At 43.8% G+C, this 22,316-nt stretch overlaps 3 protein-coding genes and 1 long non-coding RNA gene across 7 annotated transcripts in view; 3 read left to right on the top strand and 1 right to left on the bottom strand.

Moving 5' to 3' along the window:
- Window positions 1–141: 141 nt before the first annotated feature.
- LOC137623457 (uncharacterized) lies at window positions 142–1,325 on the top strand. Its single transcript, XM_068354292.1, has 2 exons — window positions 142–672; window positions 840–1,325. The coding sequence occupies exons 1-2, from the start codon at window positions 142–144 to the stop codon at window positions 1,323–1,325; spliced, it is 1,017 nt and encodes a 338-aa protein (XP_068210393.1).
- A 680-nt stretch (window positions 1,326–2,005) lies between these two features.
- LOC137623456 (proline-rich protein 36-like) lies at window positions 2,006–3,908 on the top strand. The gene is made up of 2 exons (XM_068354291.1): window positions 2,006–2,837; window positions 2,920–3,908. The coding sequence occupies exons 1-2, from the start codon at window positions 2,006–2,008 to the stop codon at window positions 3,906–3,908; spliced, it is 1,821 nt and encodes a 606-aa protein (XP_068210392.1).
- Window positions 3,909–3,952: 44 nt separating this feature from the next.
- On the top strand, window positions 3,953–4,970 carry LOC137623455 (uncharacterized). Its single transcript, XM_068354290.1, has 2 exons — window positions 3,953–4,357; window positions 4,485–4,970. Exons 1-2 carry the CDS (start codon window positions 3,953–3,955, stop codon window positions 4,968–4,970), a joined length of 891 nt encoding a protein of 296 aa, XP_068210391.1.
- Window positions 4,971–8,511: 3,541 nt separating this feature from the next.
- LOC137623706 (uncharacterized) overlaps window positions 8,512–22,316 on the bottom strand; it is a 43,807-nt gene continuing 30,002 nt past the window's right edge. The window contains exons 2-3 of one of the 4 annotated variants that reach the window (XR_011040620.1): window positions 21,869–22,309; window positions 8,512–8,944 (exon numbers count right to left, since the gene is read on the bottom strand). This is a non-coding gene — a long non-coding RNA (uncharacterized lncRNA). Of the gene's footprint in view, window positions 8,945–10,584; window positions 11,821–19,159; window positions 21,001–21,868; window positions 22,310–22,316 lie in introns of those variants that run through there. The other 3 variants (XR_011040623.1, XR_011040622.1, XR_011040621.1) reach the window with 3 other exon arrangements.

Raw genomic sequence — 22,316 nt, 5'->3', positions numbered from 1 at the left:
CAGCCACCATTACCTCTCAGAGGCCAGATGCCCCTTCAGCAGCCACCAGCATTACCTCTCAGTGGCCAGCCTCGCCTACAGCAGCAGCCACCATAACCTCTCAGAGGCCAGCCACATTACCTCTGAGGCCAGCCTCGCCTTATGCATCAACCAGCATTACCTCTCAGAGGCCAGCCTCGCCTTATGCAGCAATCAGCATTACCTCTCAGAGGCCAGCCTCGCCTTCAGCAGCAGCCACCATTACCTCTCAGAGGCCATTGTAGCCTTCAGCAGCAACCAGCATTGTCTCAGAGGCCGGCATCGCCTTATGCATCAGCCAGCATTACCTCTCAGAGGCCGGCCTCGCCCTATGCATCAACCAGCATTACCTCTCAGAGGCCAGCCTCGTCTTCAGCAGCAGCCAGCATTATATCTCATGAGGTCAGCCTCGCCTTCAGCAGCAGCCAGCATTACCTCTCAAAGGCCAGCCTCGCTTTCAGCAGCAGCCAGCATTACCTCTCAAAGGCCAGCCTCGCCTTCAGCAGCAGCCAGCATTACCTCTCAGAGGCCAGCCTCGCCTTCAGCAGCAGCCAGCATTACCTCTCAGAGGCCAGCTTCGCCTTCAGCAGCAGCCACCATTACCTCTCAGAGGCCAGCTTCGCCTTCAGCAGCAGCCACCATTACCTCTCAGAGGCCAGCCTCACCTTCAGCAGCAGCCAGCATTACCTCTGAGGCCAGCCTTGCCTTCAGCAGCAGCCAGCATTACCTCTGAGGCCAGCCCTACCATATGTAGCAGCCAGCATTACCTCTGAGGCCAGCCCTACCAAATGTAGCAGCCAGCATTACCTCTCTGAGGCCAGACTCGCATTCAGCAGCAACCAGCATTACCTCTGACGCCATTGTCGCCTTCAGCAGCAACCAGCATTATCTCAGAGCCAGGTCTTACTTGTCAGAGACCATCCTCGCCTTCAGCAGCAACCAGCATTACCTCTCATAGGCCATTGTCCCCTTCAGCAGCAACCAGCATTATCTCAGAGCCAGGTCTTACTTGTCAGAGACCATCCTCGCCTTCAGCAGCAACCAGCATTACCTCTCAAAGGCCAGCCTCGCCTTCAGCAGCAACCAGCATTACCTCCCAGAGGCATTCTTGCCTTCAGCAGCAACAAGCATTATCTCTGAGGCCAGCCTCGCCTTCAGCAGCAACCAGCATTACCTCTCAGAGGCCAGCCTCGCCTTTGGCAGCAACCAGCATTACCTCCAATGCCAACCTAGCCATCAACAGCTGCCAGCATTACTTCTCGGAGACCAGCCTCGACTGCGGCAGCAAGGCCAGCCATGCCTTCTGATGCAAAAAGTATTACCTCTCAAGAGGCCAGCGTTGCATTCAGCATTACCTCTGAGGCCAGTCTCGCCATCACCTGCAGTCACCAGCAGCCAGCATTACCTCTCAGAGGCCAGCCTCACCTTCAGTAGCAGCCAGCATTACGTCTCAGCCTGCAGTAGTAGTGACCATTACCTCTCTGAGGCCAGCCTCGCCTTCAGCAGCAACCAGCATTACCTCTCTGAGGCCAGACTCTCATTCAGCAGCAACCAGCATTACCTCTGACGCCATTGTCGCCTTCAGCAGCAACCAGCATTATCTCAGAGCCAGGTCTTACTTGTCAGAGACCATCCTCGCCTTCAGCAGCAACCAGCTTTACCTCTCAAAGGCCAGACTCGCATTCAGCAGCAACCAGCATTATCTCAGAGCCAGGTCTTACTTGTCAGAGACCATCCTCGCCCTCAGCAGCAACCAGCATTACCTCTGAGGCCTGCCTCACTTTCAGTAGCAGCCAGCATTACCTCTCAGAGGCTAACTTCGCCATCAACAGCAGCCAGCAATATCTCTCAGAGGGCAGCCTCGCCATCAACAGCAGCCAGCAAAATCTCTCGGAGAACAGCCTCACCGTCAGCAGCAGCCAGCACTACATCTTAGGCCTGCCGCACCCTAATCAGCAACCAACATTACCTCTCAGAGGCCAGAGCCATGTCTTCTGCAGCAACCAGCATTACCCCTCGGAGGCAAGTCATGCCTTCAGCAGCAACCAGCATTACCTATCAGAGGCCAGCCTCGTCTTCTACAGTAACTAGCATTACCTCTCAGTCCAGCCTCACCATCAGCCACAACCTGCCAGCATTACCTCTCAGAGGCCAACCTAGCCTTCAGCAGCAACCAGCATTACCTCAGAGCCAGGTCTTACTTGTCAGAGACCAGCCTCGCCTTCAGCAGCAAGCAACATTACCTCACAGAGGCCAGACTTGCCTTCAGCAGCAACCAGCATTACCTCTGAGGTCAGACTCACCTTCAGCAGCAACCAGCTTTACCTCTCAGAGGCCAGAATCTCCTTCAGCTGCAACATGCATTACCTCTCAAGAGGCCAGACTCTCCTTCAGCAGCAACCAGCATTACCTCTCAAGAGGCCACCCTCCCCTCCAGCAGCAACCAGCATTACCCCTCAAGAGGCCAGACTCTCCTTCAGCAGCAACCAGCATTACCTCTCAGAGGCCACCCTCACCTTTAGCAGCAACCAGCATTACATCTCAGAGACCACCCTCGCCTTCAGCAGCAACCAGCATTATACCTCAGAGCCAGGTCTTACTTGTCAGAGGCCAGCCTTGCTTTCAGTGCCAGCCAGCATTACCTTTCAGAGGCCAGCCTCCTCTTCAGCAGCAACCAGCATTAACTCTCAGAGGTCAGCCTCCTCTTCAGCAGCAACCAGCATTACCTCTCAGAGGCCAGAAGCACCTTCAACAGCCACCACCATTACCTCTCGGAGGCCAGCCTCGCCTTCAGCAGCAGCCGCCATTACCTCTCGGAGGCCAGCCTCGCCTTCAGCAGCAGCCGCCATTACCTCTCTGAGGCCAGCCTCGCCTTCAGCAGCAGCCGCCATTACCTCTGAGGCCAGCCTCGCCTTCAGCAGCAGCCGCCATTACCTCTCAGTGGCCAGCCTCGCCTTCAGCAGCAGCCACCATTACTTCTCAGAGGCCAGCCTCGCCTTCAGCAGCAGCCACCATTATCTCTCAGAGGCCAGCCTCACCTTCAACAGAAACCAGCATTACCTCTCAGAGGCCACCCTCGCCTTCAGCTGCAACCAGCATTACCTCTCAGAGGCCAGACTCTCCTTCAGCAGCAACCAGCATTACCTCCGAGGCCAGCCTCGCCTTCAGCAGCAACCAGCATTACCTCTCAGAGGCCAGACTCTCCTTCAGCTGCAACCAGCATTACCTCTCAGAGGGCAGACTCGCCTTCAGCAGCAACCAGCATTACCTCTCGGAGGCAAGTCACGCCATCACCATCAGCCAATAGCAACCATCATTACCTTCAACAGCAGCAAGCCAGCCTCGCCTTCAGTGACAGCCAGCATTACCTCTCTGAGGCCAGCCTCGCATTCAGCAGCAGCCAGCAATACCTCTCGCAGCAGCCAGCAATACCTCTCAGAGGCCAGCCTCGCCTTCAGCAGCGGCCAGCATTACCTATCAGAGGCCAGCCTCGCGTTAGGCAGCGGCCAGCATTATCTCTAAGGCCAGCCTCCTCTTCAGCAGCAACCAGCATTACCTTTCAGAGGCCAGCCTCCTCTACAGCAGCAACCAGCATTATCTCTCAGACGCCAGACTCGCCTTCAACAGCAGCCACCATTACCTCTCAGAGGCCAGATGCCCCTTCAGCAGCCACCAGCATTACCTCTCAGTGGCCAGCCTCGCCTACAGCAGCAGCCACCATAACCTCTCAGAGGCCAGCCACATTACCTCTGAGGCCAGCCTCGCCTTATGCATCAACCAGCATTACCTCTCAGAGGCCAGCCTCGCCTTATGCAGCAATCAGCATTACCTCTCAGAGGCCAGCCTCGCCTTCAGCAGCAGCCACCATTACCTCTCAGAGGCCATTGTAGCCTTCAGCAGCAACCAGCATTGTCTCAGAGGCCGGCATCGCCTTATGCATCAGCCAGCATTACCTCTCAGAGGCCGGCCTCGCCCTATGCATCAACCAGCATTACCTCTCAGAGGCCAGCCTCGTCTTCAGCAGCAGCCAGCATTATATCTCATGAGGTCAGCCTCGCCTTCAGCAGCAGCCAGCATTACCTCTCAAAGGCCAGCCTCGCTTTCAGCAGCAGCCAGCATTACCTCTCAAAGGCCAGCCTCGCCTTCAGCAGCAGCCAGCATTACCTCTCAGAGGCCAGCCTCGCCTTCAGCAGCAGCCAGCATTACCTCTCAGAGGCCAGCTTCGCCTTCAGCAGCAGCCACCATTACCTCTCAGAGGCCAGCTTCGCCTTCAGCAGCAGCCACCATTACCTCTCAGAGGCCAGCCTCACCTTCAGCAGCAGCCAGCATTACCTCTGAGGCCAGCCTTGCCTTCAGCAGCAGCCAGCATTACCTCTGAGGCCAGCCCTACCATATGTAGCAGCCAGCATTACCTCTGAGGCCAGCCCTACCAAATGTAGCAGCCAGCATTACCTCTCTGAGGCCAGACTCGCATTCAGCAGCAACCAGCATTACCTCTGACGCCATTGTCGCCTTCAGCAGCAACCAGCATTATCTCAGAGCCAGGTCTTACTTGTCAGAGACCATCCTCGCCTTCAGCAGCAACCAGCATTACCTCTCATAGGCCATTGTCCCCTTCAGCAGCAACCAGCATTATCTCAGAGCCAGGTCTTACTTGTCAGAGACCATCCTCGCCTTCAGCAGCAACCAGCATTACCTCTCAAAGGCCAGCCTCGCCTTCAGCAGCAACCAGCATTACCTCCCAGAGGCATTCTTGCCTTCAGCAGCAACAAGCATTATCTCTGAGGCCAGCCTCGCCTTCAGCAGCAACCAGCATTACCTCTCAGAGGCCAGCCTCGCCTTTGGCAGCAACCAGCATTACCTCCAATGCCAACCTAGCCATCAACAGCTGCCAGCATTACTTCTCGGAGACCAGCCTCGACTGCGGCAGCAAGGCCAGCCATGCCTTCTGATGCAAAAAGTATTACCTCTCAAGAGGCCAGCGTTGCATTCAGCATTACCTCTGAGGCCAGTCTCGCCATCACCTGCAGTCACCAGCAGCCAGCATTACCTCTCAGAGGCCAGCCTCACCTTCAGTAGCAGCCAGCATTACCTTTCAGAGGCCAGCCTCCTCTTCAGCAGCAACCAGCATTAACTCTCAGAGGTCAGCCATGCCTTCTGCAGCAACCAGCATTACCTCTCAGAGGCCAGCCTCACCTTCAGCATCATCCAGCATTACATCTCAGAGGCAAGCCTCGCCTTGAGCAGCAACTAGCATTACCTCTCAGAGGCTAGCATCACCTTCAGCAGCCACCCAGCATTACTTCCGAGGCTAGTGTCTGCTTTAGCAGTAAACAGGCCTCTCAGTGGGCATCCTTGTCTTCAGCAGCAAACAGCACTGCTTCTCAGGGTCCATTATATTCTTCAGCAGTATGCAACACTGCCTCTCAGGGGCCATTATTGTCTCCAGCGTTAATCATCACTACCTCTCAAGGGGCATCATTGTCATCAGCAGTATGCAGCACTACCTCTTAAGGGCCATCACTTTCTTCAGTGGTAAGCAGCGCTGCCTCTCAGGGGCCATCATTGTCTTCAGCAGTAAGCAACACTATCTATCGGAGGCCACCCTTGCCTCCAGCAGAAATCTGCAGTACCCATCAGAGACAGACTTCTCCTTCAAAATACCAGTAATAACAGTAGTAGTTACACAGGCCTCTTATTCAGCAACAGTTGCTATCAAGAGACCTCTCCTCCATCGTTTGTGGTTATCAAGAGGCCTCTCCTTCAGCAGCAGTTTCACTCCTTCAGTAACTGTTTCGAGAATCATCACCAAGTCATAGCAAGTAACAAAAGGTGATCATACGTTGACTATCTTCCTCAGCTATTATTTATAAACAAATTTAAATTTATCTTTGTCTCAACTGTAAGCTTATGAATAAACCTTTATTCTATTCGTGTGCCAGTATTTTAATATTGCCTTTTTCATCTTTATGCCGAAATTTTACTCAGAGAAATTTCAAATTAAACAGTGACAATTAAAATGGCCAGCCTTGCCTTCAGCAGCAGCCAGCATTACCTCTGAGAGGCCAGAGTCACCTTCAGCAACAGCCAGCATTACCTCTGGGAGGCCAGCCTCGCCTTCAGCAGCAACCAGCATTACCTCTCAGAGGCCAGACTCGCCTTCAGCAGCAGCCAGCATTACCTCTCAGAGGCCAGACTCTCATTCAGCATTAACCAGCATTACCTCTCAGAGGCCATTATTGCCAGCATTACCTCTGAGGCCAGCCTTGCCATATGCAGCGGCCAGCATTACCTCTCAGAGGCCAGCCTCGCCTTCAGCAGCAACCAGCATTACCTCTGAGGCTAGCCTCGCCTTCAGCAGCAACCAGCATTACCTCTCTGAGGCCAGACTCGCATTCAGCAGCAACCAGCATTATCTCAGAGCCAGGTCATACTTTTCAGGGACCATCCTCGCCTTCAGCAGCAACCAGCATTACCTCTCAAAGGCCAGACTCGCATTCAGCAGCAACCAGCATTACCTCTCAGAGGCCATTGTCGCCTTCAGCAGCAACCAGCATTATCTCAGAGGCCAGCCTCGCCTTCAGCAGCAACCAGCATTACCTCTCAGGCCAGCCACACCTTCAGCAGCAACCAGCATTACCTCTCAGAGGCCAGCCTCACCTTTGGCAGCAACCAGCATTACCTCTCAGAGGCCAGCCTTGCCTTCAGCAGCAACCAGCATTACCTCCAATGCCAGCCTAGCCATCAACAGCTGCCAGCATCACTTCTCGGAGCCCAGCCTCGCCTGCGACAGCAAGGCCAGCCATGCCTTCTGATGCAAAAAGTATTACCTCTCAAAAGGCCAGCGTCGCATTCAGCAGCAACCAGCATTACCTCTCAGAGGTCAGCCTTGCCTTCAGTAGCAACCAGCATTACCTCACAGAAGCCATATTCGCCATCACCAGCAGTCACCAGCAGCCAGCATTACCTCTCAGCCTTCAGTAGTAGTGAACATTACCTCGCAGAAGCCAGCCTCACCATCAACAGAAGCCAGCATTACCTCTGAGACCAGCCCTCCCTTCAGCAGCAACCAGCATTACCTCTGAGCCCAGCCTTGCCCTCAGCAGCAACCAGCATTACCTCTGAGGCCTGGCTCACCTTCAGTAGCAGCCAGCATTACCTCTCAGAGGCCAACTTCACCATCAACAGCAGCCAGCAATATCTCTCAGAGAACAGCCTCACCGTCAGCTGCAGCCAGCACTACATCTTAGGCCTGCCGCACCCTAATCAGCAACCAGCATTACCCCTCGGAGGCCAGACTCGCCTTCAGCAGCAACAAGCATTACCTCTCAGAGGCAAGTCACGCCATCACCATCAGCCACTCGCAACCATCATTATCTCAGAGGCCAGCCACAGCTACAGCAGCAACCAGCATTACCTCTCAGAGGCCGTCCTAGCTTTCAGCAACAACCAGCATTACCTTTCAGAGGCCAGCCTCGTCTTCTGCAGTAACCAGCATTACCTCTCAGTCCAGCCTCACCATCAGCCACAACCAGCCAGCATTACCTCTCAGACGCCAACCTAGCCTTCAGCAGCAACCAGCAGTAACTCTCAGCCTTCAGTAGAAGCCAGCATTACCTTGAGCAGCAACTAGCATTACCTCTCCGAGGCTAGCATCACCTTCAGCAGCAACCAGCATTACCTGTCATCAGCCGTATGCAGCACTGTCTCTTAAGGGCCATCACTTTCTTCAGTGGTAAGCAGCACTGCCTCTCAGGGGCCATCATTGTCTTCAGCAGTAAGCAACACTATCTATCGGAGGCCACCCTTGCCTCCAGCAGAAATCTGCAGTACCCATCAGAGACAGACTTCTCCTTCAAAATACCAGTAATAACAGTAGTAGTTACACAGGCCTCTTATTCAGCAACAGTTGCTATCAAGAAACCTCTCCTCCATCGTTTGTGGTTATCAAGAGGCCTCTCCTTCAGCAGCAGTTTCACTCCTTCAGTAACTGTTTCGAGAATCATCACCAAGTCATAGCAAGTAACAAAAGGTGATCATACGTTGACTATCTTCCTCAGCTATTATTTATAAACAAATTTAAATTTATCTTTGTCTCAACTGTAAGCTTATGAATAAACCTTTATTCTATTCGTGTGCCAGTATTTTAATATTGCCTTTTTCATCTTTATGCCGAATTTTTACTCAAAGAAATTTCAAATTAAACAGTGACAATTGAAATGGCAAAATGCAACAATTACAAAAAAGATTTTTTTTTGCACAGGGCATGCAGCTGCAATGGTTTTTATACACTATACCAGGATTTTAACTATCTCGGTAAAATGCTCTATTAAAAAGGTCGTGCTGGCCTAAGATAATTTAGTGATTAGTGATCTGGTCGGTTAGATTTTGGATACTTGACAATTAGTTTATATTTCTATGAATTATCAAGTTCTATGGTAATTAATTAACTATCTTACTGGCTCAAAATTCTCCTTCACTATCGGCAAAAAAAGACTTCTCAAACTAAGTATCTAACAAAATAACTAGCACATTAATAATCCTTACCAGTAAATGTTCACTTCACGGACTTTGGTCTGCTTTTAGAATGACATCAATGTTGAAGAACACTCTCAAGTTTTCTTCAGTCCCTAGCTGCTCTTTCTATTATATCCTTCTACTAACCTCTATTCCTGCTTCCTTACTGCCGTCCAACCTTTTTAACTTTTACTTAATAGTAGAAACAGCTGGTGTCTCCAGTTGCGCTGAATAGCTTTGGAAGGTCCCCGCATCTGGTTATGTATTCCAAAATTCATAACTTGGTTCATTCATTCATCTCCTGGATACCTTCTTTCACAGTCATTTTTTCCTTCCTCGGAGCTGCCTCCTCGTCTACTTTATTTGAATTTTTCCTTTTACTCTACCAAAAGGTCCAAAACAATGAAGCCTGGAAAAGAGAAAAATAGTCTAACATTACTTAACAGAGTGAGAATTAGGTTAACGAAGAATTTTCGTAAAATAAAGATAATTTAAGACTATAATAACAGAAGATAGTTTATTAGAATGCATATTCCATATGTCCACGAAGCAATTTTGTTAATAAATGCAATAAAAAAGAATTGTGCCATCAATTGTTAAGGTAATAAAAACCAGCCCCCAAGACTAGATTTCCACACTAACTCTAATTAAGCAAAGTAACAGAAATATATGCTGGATACCCTAACCACTACATATCAATACTTATTTGACCTGTTCAATGTTGATAAATATTTTTCCAACAGGTGCTGGTAGTGGACTCATGAAAACAGGTATTATCATATTGTAATTTACTTCAATGTATTACAGTTTTGTTTATTTTCTGCTTGGAGTATTTTAGACTGTATATTGCACCTTTGGGCAGATCCAAAAGTTTTGATGGCTAATAAACTGTCTATCCATAGGGTTAGCGATGCATGTGCACCAAAAATAATATTATCATCATCTAAACTACAATCCTTGTTGGAAAAGTTATATAATACTATAAGCCCAAGGACTCCAACATGTAAAATAGCCCACTGAGGAGAGAAAATAACGCAACAGATAGAATAGTATGCCTGAGTGTACCCTCAAGCAAGAGCACTAACTCAAGATGGCGGAAGACCATAGTACAAACGCTATGAATCTACCCAGTACTGAAGACCAATGATTTGATTTCGGAGTATTCCTCTCCTAGAAGAGCTGCTTACCATATATAAAGTCTCTTCTGCCTTTACCAAGTGGAAAGTAGGCACTAAAAAATTACAGAACAGTGGTTAACCTCTCTACAGAACAGTGGTTAACCTCTTGAGTGAATTAGAAATCTTTGATAATCACTGTCTTGTCAGGTGTATGAGGAAAGAGGAGAATGAGTAAAGAAGATAGGACGGACTATTTAGTGTATGTGTAGGCAAAGGAAAATAACCATAGCCAGAGGTATCTGGCCAGTCAAAGGATCTAGTAACTTTGGTGGTAGTATCTCAATGGATGGCTGGTTCCTTGGCAGTTTTACTTTTACTCCCATTCTTGATTTCCTTTTTACATATTGGTGAGAAATTACATTAAATTCAATTTCATAATACAACTGTGTGATTTTAACCGATATGCACCTTAGCACTGCATGGTGTCCCTGGCCATTACATCAGACCATATGGACCAGATTCTGTAGATCTATATTATACATCAAAACCTGATTAAACAACTCTTTTCAATATATGTTAAATCATTCAAATACTAGGATACAAGAATAAAAATCATATCCAACATGACTAGTAATAAACAGAGACAGATTATCGGCCGTGAAATTAGAAAAGTTTCAAAAAGATGACCTACAATAGAATAACTGGGAAATATGAAATCAAGTTGGAAGAAATATGAAATCAAGTTGGAAGATCAGAGAGTCATAGAAAGAAAGCTTCTTTGAGTGCAAAGCCAATAAAATTGACATCTGTAAGTCTTCCCGTAAGGAAAGCCTGAAAAAAAAAATGCTAGAAATGAAGGTAATTGATTTTTTTTTTTCAAACTTTGTCGTGTTAATTTCCCTAATCAAGAGCATTTTTAACGTTTTTTATAACCTCATATAAATACTAACCTGAGGACTCTCTCTCTCAATAGCAGTAGTGGTGAAAGTACTCTTCTTCATCGATAGCAGTGAGAAGTAGTTTCTCTCTCGGCAGCACTGTGTCAAGTAGTAGTAGCAGTAAAAGGCTTCTCCACCATTGCGAGTCTTCTCATTCAGCAGCAGTAGAGTTTGGAAGCTTTGTTTTTAGTAGTAAGGGGCTCTCCTTTAAAGCAGTAGCAGTCAAGAGGCATTTCCTTCCATGGTAATAATGGTCAGAGCCATGTTGTTCAGTAGCGACACCATTAAGAGATCTTTTTTTTTTGGCTGAAATAACAGTAAGAGGCCGCTTCTTGTTCAGCAATAAAAGAATATTCCTTTCATTTAGCAATAGTAATAGCTGGAGTCGTCTACTTTAACAGCATTAGCAGTATGAAAACTTATTTTAGCATCCTTAACAGTGAGCTGCTTTTTGCTTTAGAAGCAGCAGTGGTCAGCGGCCTCTCCAACATCAACAGCAGTTAGAGGCCTCTCCATCAGCATCAACTGTGGGTAAAGGCATCTTCTTTAGTATTAGTACCAGTTGGAGACTTCTTCCTCAGCTGTACTGTAGCGAGATATGGCCTTCTCTTCCTCAGCTACAGTCAGAGGTAGCCTCTTTCTCTTCCTCAGCCACAGCAGTAGACTGCCTCTTCCTCTTCCTCAGTCAAAGCTATAGACTGCCTCTTCCTCAGTCAAAGCTAAAGACTGCCTCTCCATCTTCCTCAGTCACAGAAAAAGACTGGCTCCATCTCTTACCCTACTACAAGACACAGCCTTCTTTTCTTCAGCTATCCTGCATGATAGCCTCATATTCTTCCTAAGCTGATGTGAGAGGCAGCCTTCTCTTCCTCGTGAGAGACTGACTCTCCTCTTCCTCAGCTGCAGTGAGAGGTAGTCTCCTCCTGTTCCTCATCTGAAGGAAGAGAAAACCAAATCCTCTTCCATGAAAAGGAGATGACCACCTCCTCTTCCTCAGGCATATAAGATACTGCCTCCTCCTGTTCTTCAGTCGCAGAGAGAGATTACTTCTTCCTCTTTCTCAGTTGAAGAAATGGCTGGATCTTCTTCCTCAGCCACAGTTAGAGATTGCTTCCTCTTCTTCCTCAGCTACAGTGAGAGATTGCTTCCTCCTCTTCCTCAAATATAATGAGAGACTGCCTTCTCCTCTTTCTCACCTGCAGAGAGAGAGACAGCTACCTCCTCTTCCTCTGCCAAAAAAATAAAAAAAAGTCAGATATTTACATACAATGGCCAATTATAACTAGCCTATACACACACATATTAAGGAGCTGACAGCTACCTCATACATCAGAGCTGAGGCTTTGTGACCTCTAAAAGCAACACTTGGAACTTGCTCATAGGTTTTGAGAGACTGAAATGGAGGAATCCCAGGGTGACAGAGGATGTAAGAATGGAATAGTGGTATTGGTGTTTCTCAAAGCACTTTCCTAACGAGTAATAGCTGACCACTCCCTGTGACCGACCCCTAGTGAAATAGGCTCAACTGCTTTTGGGGCCGACATAGCTTTTGTGGCTTGTTGGAGTCCTGGCAAACTAATATTCCCAATTGCTGCTGTTTTGTAATACTCAGTAGTACCCAAGAGTCTTGGATCTCCAGAAATCCAAGTAATCGCTAGTCTTCCGCTGTCAATCCTGGTGAGGAAAAAGGCTTCAGCCATGTGGTGCTCGATTGGGAGAGCTGAGCACGTTAGGGACAGCTCAACATTGAGGAGACTCAACTGTTAGTTTGGTAGGTTGGGGGCAAAAAAGATGGAAAGTCATCCAAGATTAAGCAGATGCGGCAGCAGGTAGCTAACTATCAGCAAACTTCCCTCCTCCTCTTTTACAGTAGTGGTCACAAAGCTAGTAATTATAGAATTTATTAGCCTAGATATCCAAATAGATACATATCAGACAATATCATAGAAGAATTAAAGACAAGTGAGAAACTGAAGTTAAAGCACAAACGTGCAAAGTAACAAACAAATGGTGCGTCAACTTCAAAAAAGCGTGCGCTGTAAACCTGCAGCACCATAATGTATGGCTGTTCTCCCAGTAGGAACAGGAAATAGAAAAATTGAAAGATAAAAACCCAAAAATTAAAAAAAAAAACAAATGAGAGATTAAGTCCAAGCTCCAACAGTTATTAGAGACAAGAAACAAAGCAGTCATAGACAACGATGTAGAAAATGGGATGAGTATCCAAGAAATACAAAAGGTAAAATCAATAACAACCTAGAGAGGAAATAATTACCAACAAAAACAGTGTTCTCATGAAACCGACTAGAGGAAGGGTAGCAAAGACCAAGGCGAAACAACAGTCTAGAAATGTTAACTGCTACCAGATACAGATTCTCCCTCATAGCAGAGGAAAAGAAAGATCAGATTGTGTTGATTGCAGACTCCATGGTAAAGAACCAAGGGGAGCACTTCGGCCTCAAAAAGAGGAGAAAGGTCAGGTCCTATCCAGTTGCCAACGCACAAAAGATAGTAGTAGTTAGCAAAACTACAAGAGTGATCAAAAAGACCATTATTAGTGTTCAGGCAACTTGAAATGATCTATTCATAAGAAAGAATGCTGCTGGCCAAACAAAACCTTTAGTTAAACAGCTAGGGAAAAAAAATGTCGAAACAGCTAGAACAAGACCAATAATATAATAGTTTTAGTCATTCTCCCAAGAATCAATGTCAGCCACTTCACCCTCAGTAAGGCCATAGGGATAGATGGAAGGCTTGAATCCATATGCCAGAAATATAAAGTTAAATTTATAGATCCTTAGGACACTCTCTACAAGAGAAAATTATATAAAAAAAGATGGAACACACTTTAGTAAAAAAGTGTGGGAAGGAGATCATTGAGAAGAGACTCACGAGATGAAACAACAATTGCTGAGAAACAATTTGGATTCATACCAGGAAGAGGGACTGTAGAAGCAATATTTGCTTTGAGATAGATGATAGAAAAATATCGGGAGAAACAAAAAGGATTACATATGGTATTTATTGACATGGAGAAGGCATACGATCGAGTACCACGTCAGGAGCTGTGGAGATGTATGAGAGAAAAGGGAGTTCCCGAGAAATACGTAAGAATCACCCAAGATATGTATGAAAGGGCAGAAGCAAATGTTAAGAGCAGTATAGGCCTAACAGAAAGTTTCCCAGTAAATGTGGGACTACATCAGGGGTCTGCATTGAGCCCTTACCCATTTGATCTGGTCATGGATGTAGTAACACAAAGTATTAGAGATCAGTCTCCTTGGTGTATGCTTTTTGCTGATGATGTTATACTGTGTAGCACTAGGCGAGAGGTAGTAGAAGAGAAACTGGAGGAGTGGAGAAGAGAAATGGAAAATAGAGGATTGAAGATAAGCAGGAAAAAGACAGAGTATTTGAGATTGAGAAATGGCGAGCATGGGGAAGTTAGTTTACAAGGAGAGATATTGAAAAGACTTGAAAATTTCAGGTATTTAGGATCGACAGTTACAGAGGATGGTGATCTGGGGGCAGAAATAAACCACAGAATACAAGCAGGATGGAAGAATTGGAAAAAAGTGCGTGGAGTACTATGCGACAGGAAAATAGGGGTTAAGTTGAAAGGTAAAGTACACAGGACAGTTGTGAGACCGGCAATGATGTATGGAGCGGAGACGTGGGCAATAAAGAAGACAGAAGAGAAGAAGATGGATGTGGCAGAAATGAGAATGTTGAGATGGATGTGTGGGGTGACAAGAAGAGATAAGATACGGAATGAGGTAATTAGGGGTACCACAGGAGTTAGAAAACTATCAGATAAGATCCAAGAAAGTAGACTGAGGTGGTATGGTCATGTCATGAGAAGAGATGAACAGTATATTGGAAGGAGAGTAATGGAAATGGAGGTACAGGGAACGAGAAGGAGACCAAAGTGGAGGTGGGTGGACTGTATCAAGGATGACCTTCGATCAAAGGGATTAACCGGTGATGAGGTGTGGGACAGAGGTAGATGGAGAAAGCTGACCAGAAACATTGACCCCACATAGACGTGGGAAAAGATGTAGACAAAGAAGAAGAAGACACTTTAGTAAAAAAGGCAAGAAAGTATAGAGAACAAACTTAATCTCAACCTGTACAATTACTTAAGGAACACTGTAGACAAAGGACAAACTCGACCCTTACAAAATCTTTCAACAATAAATGGAGGAAATTTGGCAGAAAATTTAGATAATGCAGATAAAAGTAAAACTAAAACACTTAAATCAGGGAAACGAGTAAAGCCAAAAAGGAAGAGAAAAAGATAGAAAACTTCGTCAGAGTGGCTCATTTCAACGCACAGGCAGTTACAAACAAAATGGAAAACTTTAGGGCAATGATTGCTAGGGAGGAAAGAGATGTCATTGGCACTACCAAGACCTAGATTCAAGAAAAACAAAGAATTTTATCAGAGCAAACGAAATCCCAGGTTTCAAGCATTTCAAGAAGGATCACCTTACTAAACATGTTAAAAATAACTTAAACCTAATAGAGATTAAATTAGTAACCGAATATGAAGTGGCAGGTGTAAATATTAACAACATAAGAAAAAATTTATGTCCATACTAGTAATATACAGACCACCACGTCATTCGCAAGAACAGTACAAATAGCTTTACAGACAACTTGGACAAGAAGTGAACAATAAGCTAGCTGTCCCAATGGGAGACATCAATGCAGCAGCAAACTGGGACACTATGAATTCTACATCATACACAAAGGAACAAAGGCTACTAGAATTTGTTAACAATGAATTCCTCCATTAGTGGGTCGATAAACCAACAATGGAAAACAACATACGAGACATTGTGATAACAACCGAAGAATATTTAGTATCAAGTCTCCCAGTAGGCAAAAATACTGGCAAAAGTGACCACAGAATTGTTAGGTTCCCAGTAAATCTTTTCTCATCTAAAATAAAGGATAATTATAAAAAGGCTAGACTACAACTGAAGGAATACACCAAGAATATAGAATACGACGAAACAGGGAGCATAGATACACAATGGAACTCCTTTGTAGAAATATATAAAAAAAAGGGGCGAAATGTATGCCGCAGAGAAAAACTTTACTAACTGCTATTCCATAACCAAAATGATTCAACAGTGGCATGACCAAAGCTTTAAGAAGAAACAAGAAACATAATTTCATGGCTCCACAGTCTTCAATTCGTGAAATTTCCGAGCATATAAGGTTAAGTAGTAATGTAGGTAAACTAGTTAGGTATGCCAAGATCAATGTAGAAAAAAAAGGTAGCTTCTACTAGTAGAAAAAGAAAATCCTAATTTTTTCATATGCAAACAGTAGAAAAGCAATAACAACAACTGTAGTCCGTTAAGAGGATGTAGGTAATCTTATAACAAATGATTTGGGAAAAGAAGAACTGATGAATCTATATTTCACAACCATATTTCACTAGGGAAGAATCAACGACCCTCCCCGAACCAGCTATCAAATATGAAGGGTCACAACTACTAAACAGAATCACCTATACAATGGAAGATGTCAAAAAGAAAAAGTGACTCGGTAAGTCTAAGCCACCTGGTCCAGATAATATTCATCCAAGAAAGATTATAGTAAAAGAAGAAGAGATAACCCCACACTTTCACAAAATGTTCTGAGAAACAGCCAGCGAAAGAAGGGTACCACAAGAATGAAAACTAAGCAAGAAGGAACCAGGAGATGAACCTGGCGCCAAAGCCATATCTAGAATTCTTCCAGAACACGACGATATTTCAGAGTCAAATCACATTAACATATAAAAATAAAATAACATTATTTTTTATTTTCACATTAACATATATGAAATAAAATGAAGTTTTATTTTTACATCAACATACATGAAAAAATAAGCCCTTTTCACAAGTTTTGTAATACAATTCACATAAATCCAACATACATATAACAGTAACTTCAGTGCCTTGAATTTTTTTTTTAAATCAATTATAGTAGATTAAATAGTAAAACATATAGAGAAAAACAATCTTCTGATAGACAGCCAACATGGTTTTAGACATAAGAGATCCTGTGTGAAAAGTCTGTTGGATTTTTTCCCCAACATATTTAGCATTTGTGACAAAAGCAGGACAATAGACTGATATACCTAGACTTTCTAAATACTTTCTAAAGACTTTTGCCAAAGTCCCTCATAGAAAATTAATGGTTAAAATTAGAGCACTGGGCATCATTGACGAGCCAGATGAATGGATCGAAGATTGGCTGACAAACATAAAACAAAGTTGTAATCAATGGAGAAGCCTCAGAGTGGGCAGCTGTTACAAACAGGGTACCTCAAGGATACGTCCTTAGCCCATTACTATTTCTGATTTACATCAACGACATAGATTTACGATTAACTAGTAGAATAGCCATATTTCCTGACGATACTAAATTGGGCATAAATGCCGCAAACTCAGAAGACGTAGAAGCCTGAAGAGAGGATCTATTTAAGTTAGGTGAATGGTCCCAAAAATGGCAAATGCCTTTCAACTGTGGGAAATGAAAAGTTATGCCCATAGGTTATAGTAATCCACAAACAGATTACTCACTGCTGGGTAATGAAATAGAAAGTGTGGACCAGGAGAAAGATCTCGGCATTATTATTAGAAAAGATTTGAAGTTCACCAAACAAGAGCATAAAAGCTGAAAAAGCACAAAAACTACTAGGTTACATAAAGAGAATTCAAATACAGAAACAAAGACACTGTACTTCAGCTGTACATATCACAAGTAAGACCCGTCTAGAATACAGAGTCCAATTCTGGGTTCCCAGTATTCAGAAGGATATAGATAGACTGGAAGCAGTACAAGTAGGGTCAACAAACTTGTTTCAAAACTAAGGCAATTTGGATATAGACAGACGATGGAACACTTGAACTTATTTGATCTACAAACTAGACGGCCAAGGGGACAGTTGATAGACATTCAAAATTATTAAAGGAATAGCAAATGTAGATTACAAAGTCTATTCAAGCTTAGCACAAACCAGTGCATTAGTAACGGATACAATCTGGAATTGAAAAGATACACCACTCAATGTGGTCATTTCTTTATATACAAAATATCAAATATATGGAACAGACTTCCAGCAGATGTAGTAAACAGTAACACGATGAACGAGTTCAAGAATAAGTTAGACAAGATCATAAAAACTCTAAACATTCAAACCAAATCGCACTACTCAAAAGTAAATGGACTAAAAAGTCAGACATTCAAAATCCTTGCAACTTCTTGTAACTCACCTGTAGCAAGAAATTGTCTCGTCCTCTTCTTCAATCAAAGGGAGAAAGTTTCCTCTGCTTTCTCGGCAATAACAAGACAGTTTCCTCCTCTTTCTCAGTAACATCTGTCTCCTCATTTCTCAGTGACAACGACAGACTGTTTCCTCCTCTTCCTCATCCAAAGCGAGAGACAACCTCCTCCTCTTCCATAGCAATATACGACCACCACCTATTCCTCAGACATAGCAAAACACTGTCTCCTCCTCCTCTTCAGTCACAGAGATCTTGTTACATCCTCTTTCTCAGCTGAAGAGAGATGGCTGCCTCCTCTTTCTCGGACACAGTGAGAGATTGATGCCTCCTTGTCCCTCGGATGTAGTGAGAAACTACCTCATCCTTTTTCTCTACTGCAGAGAGATTGCCTCCTCTTTCGCAACTGCAAAGAGAGATGGCTACCTCCCCCTCCTCAGCCATAGTGAGAGTTTTGCCTCCTCCTCTTTCTCAACTGCAGAGAGATGGCTACCTCATCCTCTTCAGTCAAAGTGAGCAATTGCCTCCCCCTCTTCCTCAGCTGTAGCGAGAAACTGTCTCATCCTCTTCTTCAGTCCCAGCGAAACAGTTTCCTCCTCTTCCTCAGAAACAACGAGAGACAGTTTCCTCCTAATTCTTAGTAATAATGAGAAATAGTGTCCTCCTCTTCCTCGAGAAGTAAGAGATAACCTCCTCCTTTTCCATAGCAAGAGACAACCACCATTTCTTTTCCGGAGGCAAAAACAGAATATATGGAGCAAGAAGTTTGGCAATATCGAGACAGTAACAGCAGGAGATTTAGCATTGCTTGTGAGAATAAAGTTCTACGAGATAGTAGTAGTACCTACAATGTTTACAAATATTGAGACGAGGTGTAATGAAAGAAAAAGAAATGAAAGAACTAGAGGGTGTACAGTACAGAATTATGAAAGAAATGTTTGAAGAGGTTGCTACCATACCTTATTGGTGGGTAATAGCAGAAAAAAAGGATATTGGCTGTTGCAAATAAAATAGATTATGAAAAGGCAATGGTTTTTAACATCATGGCATCAGATGGTAAAAGACTAGTTAAGGAGATAGTTTTAGACCAAATAAGGGAACCATATGGAAAATGTTGGGTGAATGGTATTATAGAAATATGCAAACAAATATGATATTAAAATGGAAGAAGTAAGAAAGTATAAAAAGCAAAACTCAAAAAAGAAATAAAAAGTAAAGTGGCAAATGAAAATAAAAGAAAAATAGAAGAAATGAACCAGAGATGACAAACTGAGGTTTTGTGAATAGTAACGGCAGAAGAGATTACATTGGAGAACTTGACACTAAGGAAGTAGTAATAGTTATGAAAACAATGTTGAATATGATAGAATTAAAAGAAAATTATAGAAACAGGAATGATAAGGATAGGTTTTGCATGTTGAGTAGTGAGGCAGAGGATACAACAGACCACATGTTTAGCTGAAATGAATTAAGAAAATTAGAAGCAATGGCATAGAAATGGGGAATTTAGAAACACCAATTATAGAAGTTGCCCGATATATTAGAAAGGCTGTGCTGTCTGTGTAGAAGGTAACTAATGACTATGAATTTCTCCGCAGATTGCAGCGCTTTGCACTTACTACTCTTCTAGTAGTGTGCCAACAATCACAGTGTTGCGGAGTGAGCAACAAGGAACCTGGAACCTCTTCCTTAGTCTCTGGAGAGATTGCTGCATCCTCTTTGTCAGCTGAAGAAAAAAAAAAAGACTACCTCCTCTTCCTCGGCTACAATAAGAGATTGCCACCGCCGCCTCCTCACATGTAGCGAGAGACTGCATCCCCCTCTTCCTCTGCTACAGAGAGACCGTCTCCTCCTCTTTCTCAACTGTAGAGAGACGGCTACCTCCTTTTCCTCAGCCTCAGTAAGATTGCCAATGCCTCTTCAGACATAGCGAGAAACTGCCTCCGTCTTCTTCTGCTACAGAGAGATTGCCTCCTCCTTTTTCTCAACAGCAGAGATAGACGGCTACCTCCTCTTCCTCAGCCACAGTGAGTGATTGCCGCCTCCTTTTCCTCGGCTGTAGCGAAAGACTGTCTCATCCTCATCCTCACTCACAGTGAGAGACAGTTTCCTTCACTTTCTCAGCAACAATGCAAGACCGTTTCCTCCTCTTTCTATCAACAATGGTAGAGTTTAATTGTCTTTCTCAGCCGAAACAAGATATGGAGGCCTCCTCCTCTCCCTCAGCCGCACCAAGAGAATGCCCCCGCCTCTTTTTCCTCAGCCACAGTGAAAGACCACCTCCTCCTCCCCCTCCTCTTCTTCCTCCTCCTCAGCAAAAAACAAGCCCCTTCCTCCTCCTCTTCCTCTGCTATAGTGAGAGTAACTACGGTTAGAGGAGTCACAGTCATAGATGCCAGTCAGAGATATCCTCCTACCCTTTCTCACCCACAGCAAGAGACAATCTACTACCCTTCCTCTGAGGAGGCCGCTGCCTCTTCCCCAGTGCTAAGAACTAATTAGTAACTCATTGTCAGTGTCTGATGAGTATTCTATTACCAATCTCTTTTTATATTATATAAAACTTTTATATGATATATTAAAAAACTTTTAGCCGAGTACAAAATTCTTACTAAAAGTTTTAAACATCCGTATACATCTTGTATCTTAAGAGTTTAACAAGCACGAGTCTACTTTTTCTATGTTTTCATTAACATTGACGTTTAATAATCGCTTCATTGCTAGCACTGTTCTAGCATTAGTACTCTTTTCGTCTATAGTTCAACAGCAAGTTATAAAACCCATTGTGTCAACAATTATTTCAATAGTTATTCTTGAACAGTGTGGTGGTCTTTTCAGCAATTCGTTATCCTCTCACTTTTCAGTTTTTCTTCACATGAGGCAATACTCCCTCGTCTGCAGTTTTTACAGCAGTATGGTGGTCTTGTCCGCAATTTGTAATCCTCTTCGTTTGCTTTTGGCGATACTCTCTTTGTCAGCAGTTTCACAAATACTCTCAGAGTCTGGAATCGTCTTTCTCTGCAACAGCAAACAGTCAATGGTGTACAGTTCCGTGTTATTCAGACTTTGACTGCCATACAATTCAGCTGTTGGTAGGCCTCATATGCTTTTCTCCCGCCTTTGCAGCTTAAGTAGCGAGAGTTAGCACCAAAGAATGGCAAGAAAAATAAGATGAACAAACGCTGACTATCTTCTTCAGCTATGATAGTTTGTAAACATTGAAGATGTTCTGTAAATTTATGGCAATTACTGTGCCTCATTTGTAAGGTTATGATGAAAGTATTATTCCATTTATTTGTCAAATTTTGTTATTGGTCTTTTTCTATTTTATGCTTAGTTTTTATTAAGAATAAAATTAAAAATGCAGCAGATTTTATATATAAAAAACTAAGAAAGAAAACAAACGCCAGAAACAGATACCAACTGCCACCAAAAGTGCACGTGAAGCAATAGGCAATGTAGATGCAATGGACACGCAATATATGTAGATTTAACCTACTCAGTTTAAAGGAATTTTGCAACCATTAATTTTATCAGTGTTTTACTAAAAAGATTATAAACAAATTCTTAGTAAATAAACTTTATAAAATTGAATGATAAAATCTAATTAATTATTAAAGTGAATTCTTTATATTTATATTTACTTTGGTAGGAACACAATGCACAATATATATAGTTACTTAGGGGCCCATAAATTGAAGAAGGTGAATAATTGAAGAAGGTGAAAAAAAAAAAAAAAAAAAAAAAAAAAAGTCATTTGGTGGATGGAGATAATTCGTAATCTGGTGTAGTAAATTAATTGCATAGTGTTTAGTTTATATTTCAATGCATTATTAAGATTTATAGTAACTAGTCTATCACTTATGAATTAGCGACTGTGTAAGTTGACAAAATCAATAAATGTATTTTAAAGCCTTCACTACCAGCTAAAGATTGCTCCTCAAACTACCTGTTTAAACACTAAAAGAACATGTACATCAATAAAGTCTCTTACCAATAGATGTTCACATCACCGAGACATGCATGACCAATTTTCTCTTATAATTCCGTCAATGTTGCAGAAACATCAGTCCACTCCACGCGGAGCACATTTCAGGATTACTCCAGCCCTAGCTTTACTTTCTTTATATTCTTCTACTAATGTCCATTCCTGCTTCCCTCTTCCATATTGCTGTCCAACTTCTTGTAACTTTTACTTCATAGTACAACTGCAGGATCTTTTTCTAATTGCAGATGGGCGCTGAACGGGCTCGTAGGCCCTAGCACCTGGCTGCGTAGTCCAAAATCATAAAACCATCCAATCATCCATCCATCTCCTGGTTACCTTGTTTGACGGTCAGTTTGGGGCTTCCTCAGAACTGTATCCTCCTTTGCTCTATCTGATATGGTTTACTCAAAACTTACTTCTCTTACCAAAAAGTCAAAACAATGAAACCTGGAAA

The sequence above is a fragment of the Palaemon carinicauda genome, chromosome 30 (assembly GCF_036898095.1).
Source record: "Palaemon carinicauda isolate YSFRI2023 chromosome 30, ASM3689809v2, whole genome shotgun sequence".
NCBI classification, from domain to species: Eukaryota; Metazoa; Arthropoda; class Malacostraca; order Decapoda; family Palaemonidae; genus Palaemon; species Palaemon carinicauda.
This window is presented reverse-complemented; position numbering and strand designations above follow the sequence as displayed.